General features: G+C 45.6%; 1 protein-coding gene across 3 annotated transcripts in view; it reads left to right on the top strand.

The window, feature by feature from the left end:
* xylt2 (xylosyltransferase II) overlaps positions 1–11,756 on the top strand; it is a 12,638-nt gene extending 882 nt beyond the window's left edge. Inside the window, exons 2-11 of one of the 3 annotated variants that reach the window (XM_061089318.1) lie at positions 3,627–4,176; positions 4,681–4,856; positions 6,241–6,443; positions 6,683–6,763; positions 6,917–7,133; positions 7,402–7,578; positions 7,709–7,965; positions 8,073–8,268; positions 8,622–8,955; positions 9,217–11,756. In XM_061089318.1, the coding sequence (XP_060945301.1) occupies positions 3,627–4,176; positions 4,681–4,856; positions 6,241–6,443; positions 6,683–6,763; positions 6,917–7,133; positions 7,402–7,578; positions 7,709–7,965; positions 8,073–8,268; positions 8,622–8,955; positions 9,217–9,539 (2,514 nt within the window). In that variant the 3' untranslated portion in view covers positions 9,540–11,756. The remainder of the gene's footprint in view (positions 1–3,626; positions 4,177–4,680; positions 4,857–6,240; positions 6,444–6,682; positions 6,764–6,916; positions 7,134–7,401; positions 7,579–7,708; positions 7,966–8,072; positions 8,269–8,621; positions 8,956–9,216) is intronic. The other 2 variants (XM_061089319.1, XM_061089320.1) reach the window with 2 other exon arrangements.
* Positions 11,757–14,237: the final 2,481 nt, after the last annotated feature.

Below are 14,237 nucleotides of genomic sequence, written 5' to 3' on the forward strand. Positions count from 1 at the left end.
TGTGTTAGTACTGATAAAGCCACAGGAATGCAAGTTGCAGCCTGAAGTGGGACGTGTGCTGCCTCACTGTCCTGATGTGATGAGTTGGATATATTCCCTTTCAACATGAGCTACTTTCAGGCCGGCTCTGATCTCCAGATCTTCTCCTGCTTGTTCCCGACATTCTCTGGAGTTCAAAACCTCCAGGAAACAAACTCCAGATAATGTCAGAGTTAGCCCATGTGCACGTACAGCAGGATTATGTCCGGAGAATTTATCACGAGCGAGTGGGCACATTGATTACTTTTCTAACATGTGACAGACTCAAAACCTAAGAGACCTTTTTCCTATTGTTTTGAATGAGTCGGACGTGGACAATCTCCTCCTTTGTTCTTCATATGTGAAAGACAAAGTCCTGAGAAAGTTCCACGGGTCCTGGATAGTTTGCAGTTGTGTGTTTGACCCTTAAAGGAGGGAAATGAAGGGTCATGATTCTGTAGTCAGTCCCTCGAGTCGAGCGTTGAAATGATTTGCTGTGGACCATTTAAGTGAAAGCTGTGAGCTTATAGTAAAGTCAAAGGTTAATGCACAAGTTCCTGACAGTTTGCCGCTATACGTTAACATGAATTACACCAGACCACATGAAGAAATCAAAGTCCTGTGTCCACACTTGAACGTGGAATTGTGACAGAACAGGAACTACAACATGTTCTTCATCATTTTTGCAGAAGTGCTGTTCATTCTAACCTCTACCACCTGTTTGCTTCACACGCCTCCGGGCTCTCTGCTGCTTCATCAGGTGCAGGTTTAAACAAGTCTCAGCAGAGATACAGAAAAATGTGTAAAGGGGTTTGCGGTTCACTGTAGCTGAGAAACTCCAGAGACATTTTTAGAAATCAAGATTTTCTTTCTCAGACACACATTCTGATCAATGGATTTGGACGCGACATTGCATAAGAGCCAAAAAGAGAATCTGCACAAATTGTTCCATCTTTCTTTCATTGTTAAAAATGTGTGTCATTCATTCTCCTGTGAATTCAGGCTTGGGAATCGAGACACTGCTGCTTCATGTCAGTGTTACATGGAGCCGGCAGAAGTCTATGCAAATAGCAGTGCAACAGGGTCTTTGGATATTCGACAGTTGTCATATATATTTAGAATGAATAATCAATATTTCACCTCTGAACAGAGCATGAGCGATTGGGCTGGTTTCCCTCTGTGTGCCGCTTTGGCTCTCATCTGCTCTAATCAGTGTCTTGCTGTGAATGCCACACGCAGTCAAATAAAGCCCCTGTATGGAAGAGGGAAGGGATTTTGAGGAGAGAAGATGACAACTCTGTCATCCTTGTTTCATCCCCTGCTTTCCCACACTTTCCTGCAGAGACGACTGCCTGCTGCTGCTGCTGCTGCTGCTGCTGCTGCTGCTTCTCACTTCAGCAGATGGCGACGCTGATACGCTTTCACTCGACTTTAATTGGAAAGTAAAGAGGCAGCTCGGCTTTCTTTTGAATCAATACATTTTTGACATGATGGTGTTAATTAAAAGCTGTGAAATCTGGTGATAAGGAAAGGCGTTGGGCCCCTCCCCCTCCCCACTGTGGGCTTGTCTTCTGTGTGAGAACATTTACAAAAGCAGTGTAAAAAGCAAGTTTTCTTTTATCAACGTTGGCTGACAAAAGTGAGACAACATGTTCTTCACACATAGTTTCATTTTGTAGCTGTGAGCCAGCACGGAAAGAAAAGGTCCTACTGATGGAAAGAAAAATGCATAACATTTCAAAGATATTACCCTTTATGATTCAGTTTGTAACGGAGATCTAAAAGAGAATAATTGTAATTATTATTAATAGACATTGCAGCAAACAGCGGTCTTATCCTCTATGTTGTTTTCTAGCTTTGTTGTTTAACCAACTAACCATTTTACATGCACGTGAAAATGGGTTTATTCTTAGAATTCAGATAAAGGCAGAAATTTGAAAACCCATTTATTAACATGCACTCATTGCACTGCAATAACGTGTGATTGTAAAAGCTGCTTCCTTAACGTCACTTTCAGGTGCTGTTGGACTTTGATTATTTTAGATTGAAAGATACGCTCTGTGTCAGTTGTGGTTAATCTCAGTTTAGAATATATTGCATGGCTAGAAAGGTGTGTTACTTTAGCACAAATCTAAATGTTTTTCTCTTAATCCTTCACCCCAGGTAAAGTAACGCAGATGTTTTTGTCTAGATAAGATTTAGGTCAGGTTTCTCAAAACGAATATCTTGGTTTGTAAACTCCCTGAAAGACGCTCCCCAGACTAAACTGTATCCGGGCTCTACCGTGCCCACTGTAATGGGGTTTCAGGACCGTGCTGTATTAGTTGGCAGTGCATTATCTGGCTCCAGCCCCTCCTCTGTTCCCACCGTCTCTGGGCTGTCGGCGTTCCAGCGGCATGAGGCGAGCGAGCCGGCCGGCCGACAGAAGCAGAAAGCTCTCATCCCACTCGCTTCTCTCTCTGCTTCCTTCTCTCTGAAGGGCTTTTGGTTTGATCCAGTATTCTGCTTTGCCAAAGCATAACGTGGTTTGGCTAGAAGATTTAAAAAAACGTTCTATGTCCTGTAATTTAATTTTTTTTTGCCTTCCATTTTTGGAGGTGTGATTTGTGCTCCAGTGAGACTTTGAAGCCAAACTCTGTACTCGGGAAACATAAATACAACAAGGGAAGTAGTGGAGAAGTAACATTAGGTTTATTTAATTTGTCCTGCTTTGTTTATTCATATTCAAACTTTTATTCAGCTCAACTCTTATCTTGGATTTGGGTGATATATAGTGTCTTTTTTCACAGATCCACAAACATGACAAACACTCCCTCGACTTAGGATCTCAAAGCCAAAACTAAATGTTAGATTGCTCAGAGTTCAATGTGTCTTATGCTTGTAAAACACTGTAAAAAGATGTGGACTACTGTTACTGTTGTTCTACTACTACACACCCTCACACAGATAAGGATTCTCTATGTGACCTTCTTAACTTCTGACACTCATGCAGTTTCCCTGTGTGTGTATGAAGGGTTTGCGAACACACAAACCTGTGTTTACACTTTCTCTGCAGTTTTTTGCCCGAGGTTACAGACACAGGTTTGTTGAGGTTTCTGCAGTGATTTGCTGGTTTTATTATGCATCTTTTAGTGTGTGTGTGTGTGTGTGTGTGTGTGTGTGTGTGTGTGTGTGTGTGTGTGTGTGTGTGTGTGTGTGTGTGTGTGTGTGTGTGTGTGTGTGTGTGTGTGTGTGTGTGTGTGTGTGTGTGTGTGTGTGTGTGTGTGTGTGTGTGTCTCTGAGCTCTGCTTTTTGTAGATTAGCTTCACAAAAAGGAGGAGGCTGAGCTAAAAATAACCCAGATCAGAGAAATTGGGATGAAAAAAACAAACCAAGTAAACACTTCCTTCCCTCAGGGCCTGTTTGCTGTGGTGTCGTTTCAGGTCTTTGTTTACCTTATGTCGTTCTTGGATGGTGAATCACAGCTCTACTCAGTGGTGTTTGTTCACGATGTTCTTATGGGATGGAAACAGAATCATCATTTTATTCAATGCCTCTCTCTCCCCCTCTTTTTCTCTCTCCCTCACTCTCTGTCCTGCTTTCTTCTCCTCCTCTCTCTTTCTCCTCAGAAGAAATCACGACGGTCTAAGTTGCCCGATCACAACAGCCAGGACCCCAAGAGAGACCCCGCACTTTGGGAGAAACAAAACTCTCTGTCGGGGAGGAACAAGGGCCGATGGAGCGCCAGGTTGGAGAGGACCGGGGGCACGGCAGCCAGCGCGCTGAGGAGAGGAACCAGCCGGCGAGGAGGGAAGCCCAGCATCAAGCAGAAGTCTCCCCAGGAGCGGGTGATGACGGGCGCTGGAATGGACGGTGTCATCGCCCCTGACCTGTCAAGCAGCCGCAACTTTAGCGAGACCCGCGGAGGCACGGACGGGGCGGCTAAGCTACCTGCCGCCGCCGCCGCCATTCCAGGGGAGCCGGGCAGTGTGGACGGCGCTCACCAAGCCCCCAGCAGTGACTTTGTGCCTAAGTGTGACATCACAGGCAAGGACGCCCTCTCCGCCCTCCATCGCGCCGGGTCGCAGCAGTGCCGACAGGAGATCGCCAACATCGTGTGCCAGCATCACGCTGGTCTGCTCATGCCAAACGCCCTTCCTCAGTTCTGCCCCCAGCTCGGTGAGAAGCCTTTAAAGTGAACTCAGATGGTGTGATGATGAGGATGAAGTAGTTTACACACTGAACCTTCTGATCATTTATAGGTTTAATTTTCATTTACTGATTTATTTAAACTAAATCCTGCCACAGAGATCATAAATGTCCGTTTCTGATGAGGTGGGTTAGAATCATAAGCAGCCTATTGCATTGCACATTTTCTATCCAGTGAACTAGTGTGTACATTTACTATACGATTATAGAATAGTTGAAGGGATGTAGTTGAGCCGACCGCTGAGCCCACGCCTCTGGCTGAGTGGTGCATTCCAGTGAACACACTTGGCAGCCTGTGTGCGTGGGAAGCTTGTTTGAGGGAATCTAAAAGAATTAAGAGGCAAAGACGATATTTTAATGCCTTTTTTTAAAAAATAATGTATTCCACTTCTGACGCAAACCCGTTGTACAGCCGACTGTGAACCTTTGAACAACAACTCCTGAGTCCTCATCTCCTCCATCCTCTCTGTTCAGGCATAATAAATCCGGTTCAGGCCGTTGGCGAGCTGGACAACAGCCTGTCCAAAGTGGAGAACCCCATCAGGGTGGCTTTTGTTCTGATGGTCCACGGCCGAGCCGTACGGCAGCTCAAGCGTCTCATCAAAGCCATTTACCACCGTGACCACTTCTACTACATCCATGTAGACAAGGTAATCCCAGTTCATTCACTACTCTACGTTCTCTGCCATGTGCCCGTGCAACGTCCTGGTGATTGGGACCTACTGTATTGTTTATCCGTGCTAAAGCTTAACATCGGTCCCCTGCTTGGTGCCTGCTGCACTGAGCTCACCACCAAGCTTTAACCGGTTCGGTCTTCCTGCATTCTGAAGGTTATATTTATCCCACGGGTCTCTCAGTATGGTAAAGGGGATTAGCCTGGATAGAGCGAAGAGCGGTTATTCTTAGGGGCTGGATTTAGTGGAGGAAAGGTCTGCTGTCACGTGCAGTTGGAAGGCGAAAGACAAATGTGTGGGTGTCGATGGCGAGGCCGGGACCTCAGGTGTGTGGAGCGCGGACAGCGGAGGTGCAGGCGCCTGCTGTCAGTGCACCTGTGCAGCCGGAAAGGTGACAGAGTCCAACCTGTGCTGCTGCCAAGGAACGGTGAGGCGGCTCATCGGAGGCAGTGATGAATAAGGAGTCAGTAGGACGGTCACACCACAGACACAATCTCCCACACGCTGCCAGCCAGACCTCATCCATCTCTGAGGCCAAAGCCCGTTTGAGAGATGAGGCTCCAAACAGGTTGTGTACTGGAATCGCTCGCCTGCACTTCACTATCCACACGTCTTTCCCTTTTTCCTGCTGTATGCCAGAGAAGAGTGAGTTTAGGATCATTGTCCCTCTGCTCTCCTTTCTGAAGACAACCAGGTCACCCACATAGTCTTGGCAAATCCTTTCTCTTTGTTTGACACAGGTCAGAGTAGGTCACAGACATATGGCAATTCATTTCTGTCTTTTTCTCTTAACCTGCTGATTTACCGCTTCAGAACTTTTAGCAGCTCAGTTAAGTTGGAACTTGGAAGCATGTTAGTTAATCGGCTGGTAAATGATCAACCAACCGATTAAGCTGAAATGAGGAACTTTGTCCTCAGACACATGGTCACACTCGCTCACTGTATCTTTCACAACTTTTAATGCTTCTGCTGAAACTCGAATACCTGCCAGCTCTTTGACTTTCTCCATCTCATCCTCTATTCCCTGCTGATGTCTAATCCCTCCTCTGCAGTTCCCTCCAGACTTTCCTCTAAGCTTAGTTCATTTGTTTCTGTCTCGCTGTCGGCTATAGCCACTTAAAGAAGGAAGCAGTCAACCTACCACGAGGCAAAAATGGCTTATTCTGATAGTTTTTTGCGCAGTAGAAAGCACCACGTGACTTTTCTTCCTCTCGGATCGGATTCTCTTTCAGCGTGAGCCAGCTTTGTGTGGTTGTCCTGGCAGCTGCAGAACTGTAACACAGCTAAAACTGGATTACACTGGTGATGCAGAAACGCAACTCGTGTAACCGTTTGACCTTTTTGTTTTTAAATCCTCCAGCGGTCCGGCTACTTGCACCGCGAGGTCCTGCAGATCGCCCAGCAGTTCCCGAATGTGCGGGCCACGCCCTGGAGGATGATCACCATCTGGGGGGGTGCCAGCCTCCTGAAGGCTTACCTACGCAGCATGCAGGACCTGCTCTCCATGATGGACTGGAAATGGGATTTTTTCGTCAATCTCAGCGCCACAGACTTCCCCACCAGGTTGGTCGGCCATTTGCGATAACAGTGGAGATTCAGATGACCTCAATTAAACAAAGACAAAACAAAAACATACCAGTTGTGTCTGAGGCTCTAAACTTTGTGCTGCTTTTTGTTATTCTTCCTCAAAGTTGTTGATTTTGTCAACCAGCACCACACTCATTCAAGCCCTTTATTTCCAAAGAGTCCTCTCTTGACCTAACCTCTATTCCTGTTATCACTCACCTCCACGCCCCCTGCAGGACCAATGATGAACTGGTGGCTTTCCTGTCGCAGCACAGAGACAAGAACTTCCTCAAGTCCCACGGGAGAGAGAATGCACGGTGAGGATTCTAAAGCTTCAACACGAATCCATAAAAACACATCTAATAATACAAGAAGGCGGGAAATTAAATAAAACATTGAGCCTTTCATGGATTGTCTGTGCAAACTCATGTGATCATTTATCATTTATACATCATTACTCTGTCTCCCAGGTTCATTAAAAAGCAGGGCCTGGACCGCCTCTTCCACGAGTGTGACAACCACATGTGGCGCCTCGGGGAGCGCAGCATTCCAGAAGGCCTGGAGGTCTCAGGTGGCTCTGATTGGTTTGCGCTCACCCGCCGCTTTGTGGAGTATGTCATCAACTCCCAGGATGACCTGGTTACCGGGCTGAAGCAGTTCTATTCCTACGCCCTGCTCCCCGCTGAGGTGAGTGGGCCTCAGGTGGTCTGTTTTTATCCTGTATTTAGCAGAGATAATGTAATATTTAGAGCTTTTGGGGCGTAGTGTGCAGCAGAGATGCCAGACGAGAGGAGAGGGTTTATTATCGTTTATCTGACTGCGCGGTTCAATCGTTCGATGCTGTACGTGCACGACCTTTTGCAATCTGAAGTAGCTGCGTTAGAAACCGTTTAGGCACAGTCATCTTCCCCCTCTTTGTTGAAATATTTTATTGAGCCCAGCACTTTCTCCGCAGTCTTTCTTCCACACGGTGCTGGGGAACAGCCACATGTGTGACAGCCTGGTGGACAACAACCTGCGGGTCACCAACTGGAATCGTAAGCTTGGCTGTAAATGTCAGTACAAGCACATTGTGGACTGGTGTGGCTGCTCGCCCAATGATTTCAAACCGCAAGACCTCATCCGGATACAGGTGAGGGAGCCAGAGTGTAGCACCGAACCCCAACTCCAACCTGTTTTGCCTCCTGGCTTCAAGTTTCACTTTCTTACAGGTCTATTCTACCACCAGTTCATTTTGGCCTTTCTCTCTTTCTCTTTCACAGCAACTCACCCGTCCCACATTCTTTGCCCGTAAATTTGAGTCGTCGGTGAACCAGGAGGCCATAGACATCCTGGACACTCACCTCTACGGCCAGTATGCTCCGGGAACCATCGCCATCAAGGCGTACTGGGAGAGCGTGTTCGAGCAGTCGGACAGCGTGGGCTCTCTCAGGGACGTGGCGCTCACTGCTTATACTTCTTTCTTTCGCCTGGGTCTGAAGAATCTGGCCACGGCTCAGAGCAACGTGGAGTCCTGCAGGTAGGAAGTGTGTCTTTATACAGTGGCTGATATAATAAGTATATTCCTTTATTTAATACACATTACTTTAATTTGTTATTAATGGTTTATGTATTCCCTCCCATTAGGTTTGAACCAGTAGGCTACCCTCTATCGGTGCACGTGTACTTCTATGACGACCGTTTCCAAGGCTACGTGGTGCGTCAGGAAGCCCAGGCTGTGGGGTCAAAGGTCAGGGAGACGCTGGAGATGTGGGCAGTGCCGCAGGCCTCGTTCGTTCTCGAGAAGAACCTGAAGGAGTTTGAAAGGCTGAAGAATATGGAAGTAAGTGCCCTCTGGGGAGAAGCTCTTCCCTTGTGCGTGACTTATGATAGTTGCTTATTCTTTAAATAACATATATATATATATCCTTCTGCTTTAAAGATGAAAGCGCCTTAAGAAAACCGCTGCGTAGAAAGATTAATTCCCTGATATGTAAAGACTGTGGTGATAGGATCAGGGCTTGATCTGAACATTGAAGATTAATTAGGTTTAAAGATTAATGATGGGAGGAGTTCTAACACATTAATTTACCTTGTCCTCTAGTGATAGGAGACATTGTTTGGCTTCATTGAGCCAGATAACACTCTGTTATTTCAGGACTCTACTGACTGAATCTTTTGGTTTCTCCCCGACAGATCGGCACAGAGTGGGATCCCAAAGAGAGAATCTTCCGTAACTTCGGGGGGGTGATCGGACCTCTGGACGAGCCGCTGGCCGTCCAGAATTGGGCGCGTGGTCCCAACCTCACGGCCACCATCGTGTGGCTCGACCCGGCGCTGGTGGTGGCGGCGTCGTACGACATCACAGTGGACGTGGATGCAGAGTACACCCAGTACAAGCCGCCGCTGCAGCGCCCCCTGCGGCCCGGGACCTGGACAGTGCGGGTGTTAAAGCAATGGGAGCGCGTGGCAGAAGTTCGCTTCCTTGTCATGCCGCTGACCTTCAAAGATAAGGAGCCAATACGCAAAGGTGAGTTTGAGGTTAAAGCTCAGAACAGTCCATCTCTTTCTTATTTTCTTAAAATCTAATTATACAATGTGTCTGTCAGTACATTCTACCATCTCTGATAAAGACACCAGGCATTAATGAACATATTACCATATTCTTGTTCATAAATTATTCAGGCTTTTACTGCAGTTTTCATTAATATGAGATCTATGAGATAAAGGATGTGATGGATTTCCCCTCTTTCATTTTCTCTTTGTCTGTGAACATGAATGTCCCGTCCAGAAGAGGACAGCTGGCTCCATGCAGGTCCTCCTGGGAACATGTACATGGAGCAGAGTTTCCAGCAGCTGAGCTCCATGCTGAAGCTGCCCCCCCAGGAGCCTGCCATGCGGGAGGCCCAGCGTAAAGCCCAGCTCGTGGGTCTGCCCCTTGAAGAGTGGCTGGACAGTGGTGTGAGGACCTTCTGGGTTATGGGACACCTGTGCACCACACAGACTTCCTCCTGCCCGGCACTGGGACCTTGCTCCAAAACCTCCTGGAGCTCTCTGTCCCCGGACCCCAAGTCGGAACTGGGCCCTGTCAAAAGTGACGGGCGTATCAGGTAGCCCCAAGATGGGAGAGACTGTAGACTGGAACAGGAAGAAAGAGGGAGAGCTGGACCTACACTAGGGAGATCCAGGAGAACCTGTGTGATCCGGGTTTTGCCCCCAAGGTCGGCTCAGAGCTCTGGGGCACATGAACAACCACGAGAAAACTTTCTGCACTGAGGAGTCGGGACCTTCTTAGTGAAGTGGTAATGCACACGAGAAGAGGAGGATATGACTGCTGGATATTTGCACATAGAAGATCGCAAGATTAGACTTGGGTCATTGTTTGCTGAACGGTTACATGGATGCACACAGGTTTCAGTTTCCGCTGCGTTGAAAGAACCAGGAAGCGGTTGTTGGCTCCGTCATTTCAAGGGAGAGCAGAAACCTCTGAATCATATTAACGTGCTTGTTTTGAAGCATTTACCGTGTAAGCAATTGGAGCAGACAGATGAAGTGCACTTTACTGTAAGACTACACAGAGGTCACATGGTTCCAGTGCGAGGAGCAGACGTTTATAAAGTCACGGTCATGTCACCTGTTCGAATCACACATGACGTCCTGTTGCACAGACACATCAGTAAATACATGACTGTCCCTGGGGTTAGGAAAAGTAAGGAAACAGACAGAGAGCGGATTCCTTAGGTTTCAAGTCTTCGTTCTATTTTTAGTTCTGTTTACTGTGACGTATGATTTTTCAAACGTGTCATTTTTCTATGTGTTTAACTTTTGTTAGTTCCCAGAAATAACTGTTCAAGTGTTTAGGAGTTTTCCGTTGTTGCGATAAAAGAAAAGCCACTCCGCTTTGTTTTCGTGGTCAAAGCAAGTGACTCGACGGCTGCAGCAGATAGTGAGGCTGCATTCAAAAATCACCCTCAGATAAAGTTGATTAAACAATCACTGAGAAGATGCTCGGTTTCACGTCAGCTGGTTTTCAAAACAACAGAGGAAAGTGGAGCCCGAGTTGAGATTGTTTAGTTTAATGATGTGACAATGCTCAAATCTTCTGAAGTCATTTAGAGCTGCAACGAGTTGTCGATTATTCGGTTTGTCTGTTGATTGATCAGTTTATCTTTATACAAGAAAAAACAAACATTTACCAGTTTAATGTGAGAATCTTGCATCACTGTAGATTTGATATTTGCTTGGACAAAATAATCTCAGACTTTAACCAATGATTAATCAGTCAATTATGAAAATAACTGCATATTAACCATTCATTTTAAATAGCCCTATGTTGCAGGTTAAATACGATTAGTTTTTTACCAAATCAAAGTCAGTTTAACGAAGGGAGGAGAGACGAAACTGAAAAGCAAAAGGAAACGTTTGACATTTTGGGAAATACCTTTTCTTTCTGAGAGTTAATTCAAATGAGAATATTTATAACCAGCCTCATGTTTACACACTACATACACAGCCACTGCCTGCTTTGTGTTTCCCAACATGTCACAACTTTCCTTTTTTAAATGCAAGATTTTTAAACCTGGTTGGACGTGTACGTTTTACCTTCGTTATATATCAGTTTAAAAATGCAGTATTGTCCCTGGTGTGCTCTGTTTACCTCACTGGTTCTTTCATTCCCATTTCATTTCTAAAGGTGCGTTTCATTTAAACTTTTTAAGTCCTCCAATCAAACGATGGTAAACGGTACACTGTATGTTTTTTAAAAGTTTTTATTTTAGCGTGATCAAGAGAATCTAAGCTGCCTTTACTTAGCTGAGAAGACGAATGGTTTATACGGGAGAGTAGTTTCCAGAGATGTGCAATTAACGCCTTTCCAGAGGATAGTGAAGCCCCCTGTCTGTGTCTTAGTTTGCATTAGTGGTAGTTGGCCACCATATGAGTTTTCAAGTGACCTTGTTTACCTTGCACAGGACAGCTGCTTCGGTGAGACCCCAGTTCTATTGAGACGAGCGAGCAGAGTCATCGGCGTAGCAGATTTTATTTTTCTACACATTTTACGAGAAAAGTGTCTGTTAAACCATTAAAAACTGCTGACTACTTATGTTGTATTTGACGGTCCACGTGTTCAGTGACATTTTTATTCATTTTTCTGTTTGGAGGAGGAGGAGGAGGAGGGTGGGATGTTGAGGTTTTCATCCGTGCTGCTGTGATGAAGAGCAGAGGTCCGGAGGCTGCTGAGTCACGGTTGGCGCCGTGGCTCTTCCGCCTCTGGACAAGCTCACAAGTTAGACGTCCTGACTGATGACTCAATAAAAACAACATTTATATGAAGGTTTTTGGTCGTGTGATTTTAATGTTTCCTGTTTGCGTGTTTGTCTTCTGTTTGATTTCCACTTAAAAGCAGGAGGTTGGACATGTTTATGTTGCTTCCCTTGTTTGAAAATGCTCAACATGTTTTTCCTTCATAAATACTGTAAGCTGCCACTCAGCGGTGGTCTCCAACCGGAACTCTTTCATATAAATATTTAGTCAGGACTGGATGTCACTTTTGTTGAGGACATAAACAGCCGATTAGTGATAGGCTGGGGAAAAAAAACCACCAACTGTATAAAATCAGGAGGAAGAGGGATGTTTTAACCTTCACCTCTCCAGAAAGTCCAGACGTCCGACAGGTAGAACCAGCGAGATGGATGACACCAGCGTGGCACCGCGGCAGGAGGAGCTGGGGATGGCGTCCTCGGACAGCGCCTATGGATCATCTGCGGTGGACACGGACACAGAGGACGGACACACGCCCACAACCTTCCCTTACAATGAGGACCTGATGCATAAGGTGATTCTTTTTTGCACTACTTTGGATGAGAATTATCTTTCTATCCAGACACTGGATCTGTAACCGGGAAAATGTATTTACCCAAGTTAATGATGAGGGTTTTAATAATTCACTCTATGAACGACCAAATAAGCACTTCCTTCTACGGACTCAGTGTTCCGATCTCTTCTGATCCCTTCAAGAACTTCAAGACCCTTAAAACTCAAAAGTTCAGTACTTTTTCAATAAGCCCAGAACAGGCTCCTGCTTCCTCAGAAATTAAACTCGTGGTTATATTTGTTGTTTCTGCCAAGTTACACTTTCTGCCAGAAAGTCCACAGCAAACTGGGCAGAGACGGCTTCAGCCTCTCTGAGGCTAAAATGGACCAATCTGTCCTCAGTTATTTAAACATCCAATAAACTTTCAAGCGCTTGTATGAGAAACTATAAAAATAGAAATATGTGTGAAGTCTTTTCAGAGCTGCTCTGTGTAAGGATTAAGCGGATGTGTTTTTCCTAAATTCTGCTATAATCTCCTTAATTGAAGTAATATTATTAATATGAGGGCTTAGTGTAAAGGCATTGGAATTAAAAAATGTCGCCTCACTGGACAAGACGACACCTTATTTTTGTTTTTTCCGTGTCTATTAGGACGAAAGATAGAAAACAACACTGGCTTCTTCAATGATAAGATGTTTGAAACACAGTGTGATCTAAGCATTAGTGTGTGTGTGGACTTCAGGCTGTAAATAAAGATGAACAACACATCTCCACTTCCTTTCACTGTCCAGAAATAAAGCCAAAACATCTTTTTTACTAGCGCGGCCATCTTGCACATACGACGTCATTTGGAGCCTCAGTCCGTTTAGCAGTGGTCTGGGGGGTGGTCTCAGCTGTCAATCATGACCTTTCACTCTTGAACATGCATCAGTCTGATAAGAAATAACTAAGATGACAAACTATCTTTTGAAAAAAATATTTATTTGAAGTGCAATTCTGACCTTTTGACGATGGAGAAGCTTCAGCTACACTTCTGAGGAGCTGTAATGTCGTCCATCTTTATTTACAGTGAACAGTGAGGTCATGGCAAATACAAACATCTGGAGAAATATTGTTTCATTCAATAATATCTAACAAAAGCAAGATGGTTCTGGGATTCAACCTTGACGACCAGCCAATCCAGCTTCTCCCCACGGTCCAACGACATGCAGGCTAAGTAAAGTTGAGGATCCAGTGTGAATGACTGTTCATCTCTTAGTGTCAGCTCATCAGTCACCTGGCCACCCCCCCCCCTCTTGCCCGTGATTGGCTCCAGCTTCCCTGCGGCCCTCAAACGATAATAGATGGAGATAATAAAGTGATTTACTGAACACATATATGGGAGTGTTGGGTTTCCTCTCTGCAGTTTCTTGGTGACTATCTCCTCATGACGGATCTCTGGGACTTGTGATGAACCCAAACATCACAGAGGAATCTCGTGTTGCCATGGAGACACACTCAGCATCACTGTCCCTGCAGTCGGGCCATCAGCCACATTAACACCCCCCCAACACACATACACACACATACACACTGTCACAGGTCCTTGTGAGCTTCCTGGAGATAAACTCCCCCCCCCCTCACGGCTGCTCTCTGCTCCAACAGCTTTAGTCCTGAGAGCACTTTGACATGCCAACATCTAAAATTTATGAAGGAGGCATGAAATAGTAATATGTTGATTACGCAGCTTAACACTGAACAAGTTCCCCTTCGCTCAGTGAGTCATCAACAGCGCCGCCGGTCTGCATTATTTGTATCTTTGCTTGACTCACACGAACGTCTGTAGCAGAGAACAAAAATATAACAAAAGCATCCCATGCAAACATTATTCATAACCTGCAGACTTTGGTTAAAAAGGCCGCCGCCTGAACTCACTTGATATCGGAAGCATTTTCTGAAATTGTTCCTTCGTGCAGCATTTTAGATTTTCACCTAGAGTTTTGCAAACATCCACTTTTAAG

Source organism: Limanda limanda, chromosome 17 (genome assembly GCF_963576545.1).
Source record: "Limanda limanda chromosome 17, fLimLim1.1, whole genome shotgun sequence".
NCBI classification, from domain to species: Eukaryota; Metazoa; Chordata; class Actinopteri; order Pleuronectiformes; family Pleuronectidae; genus Limanda; species Limanda limanda.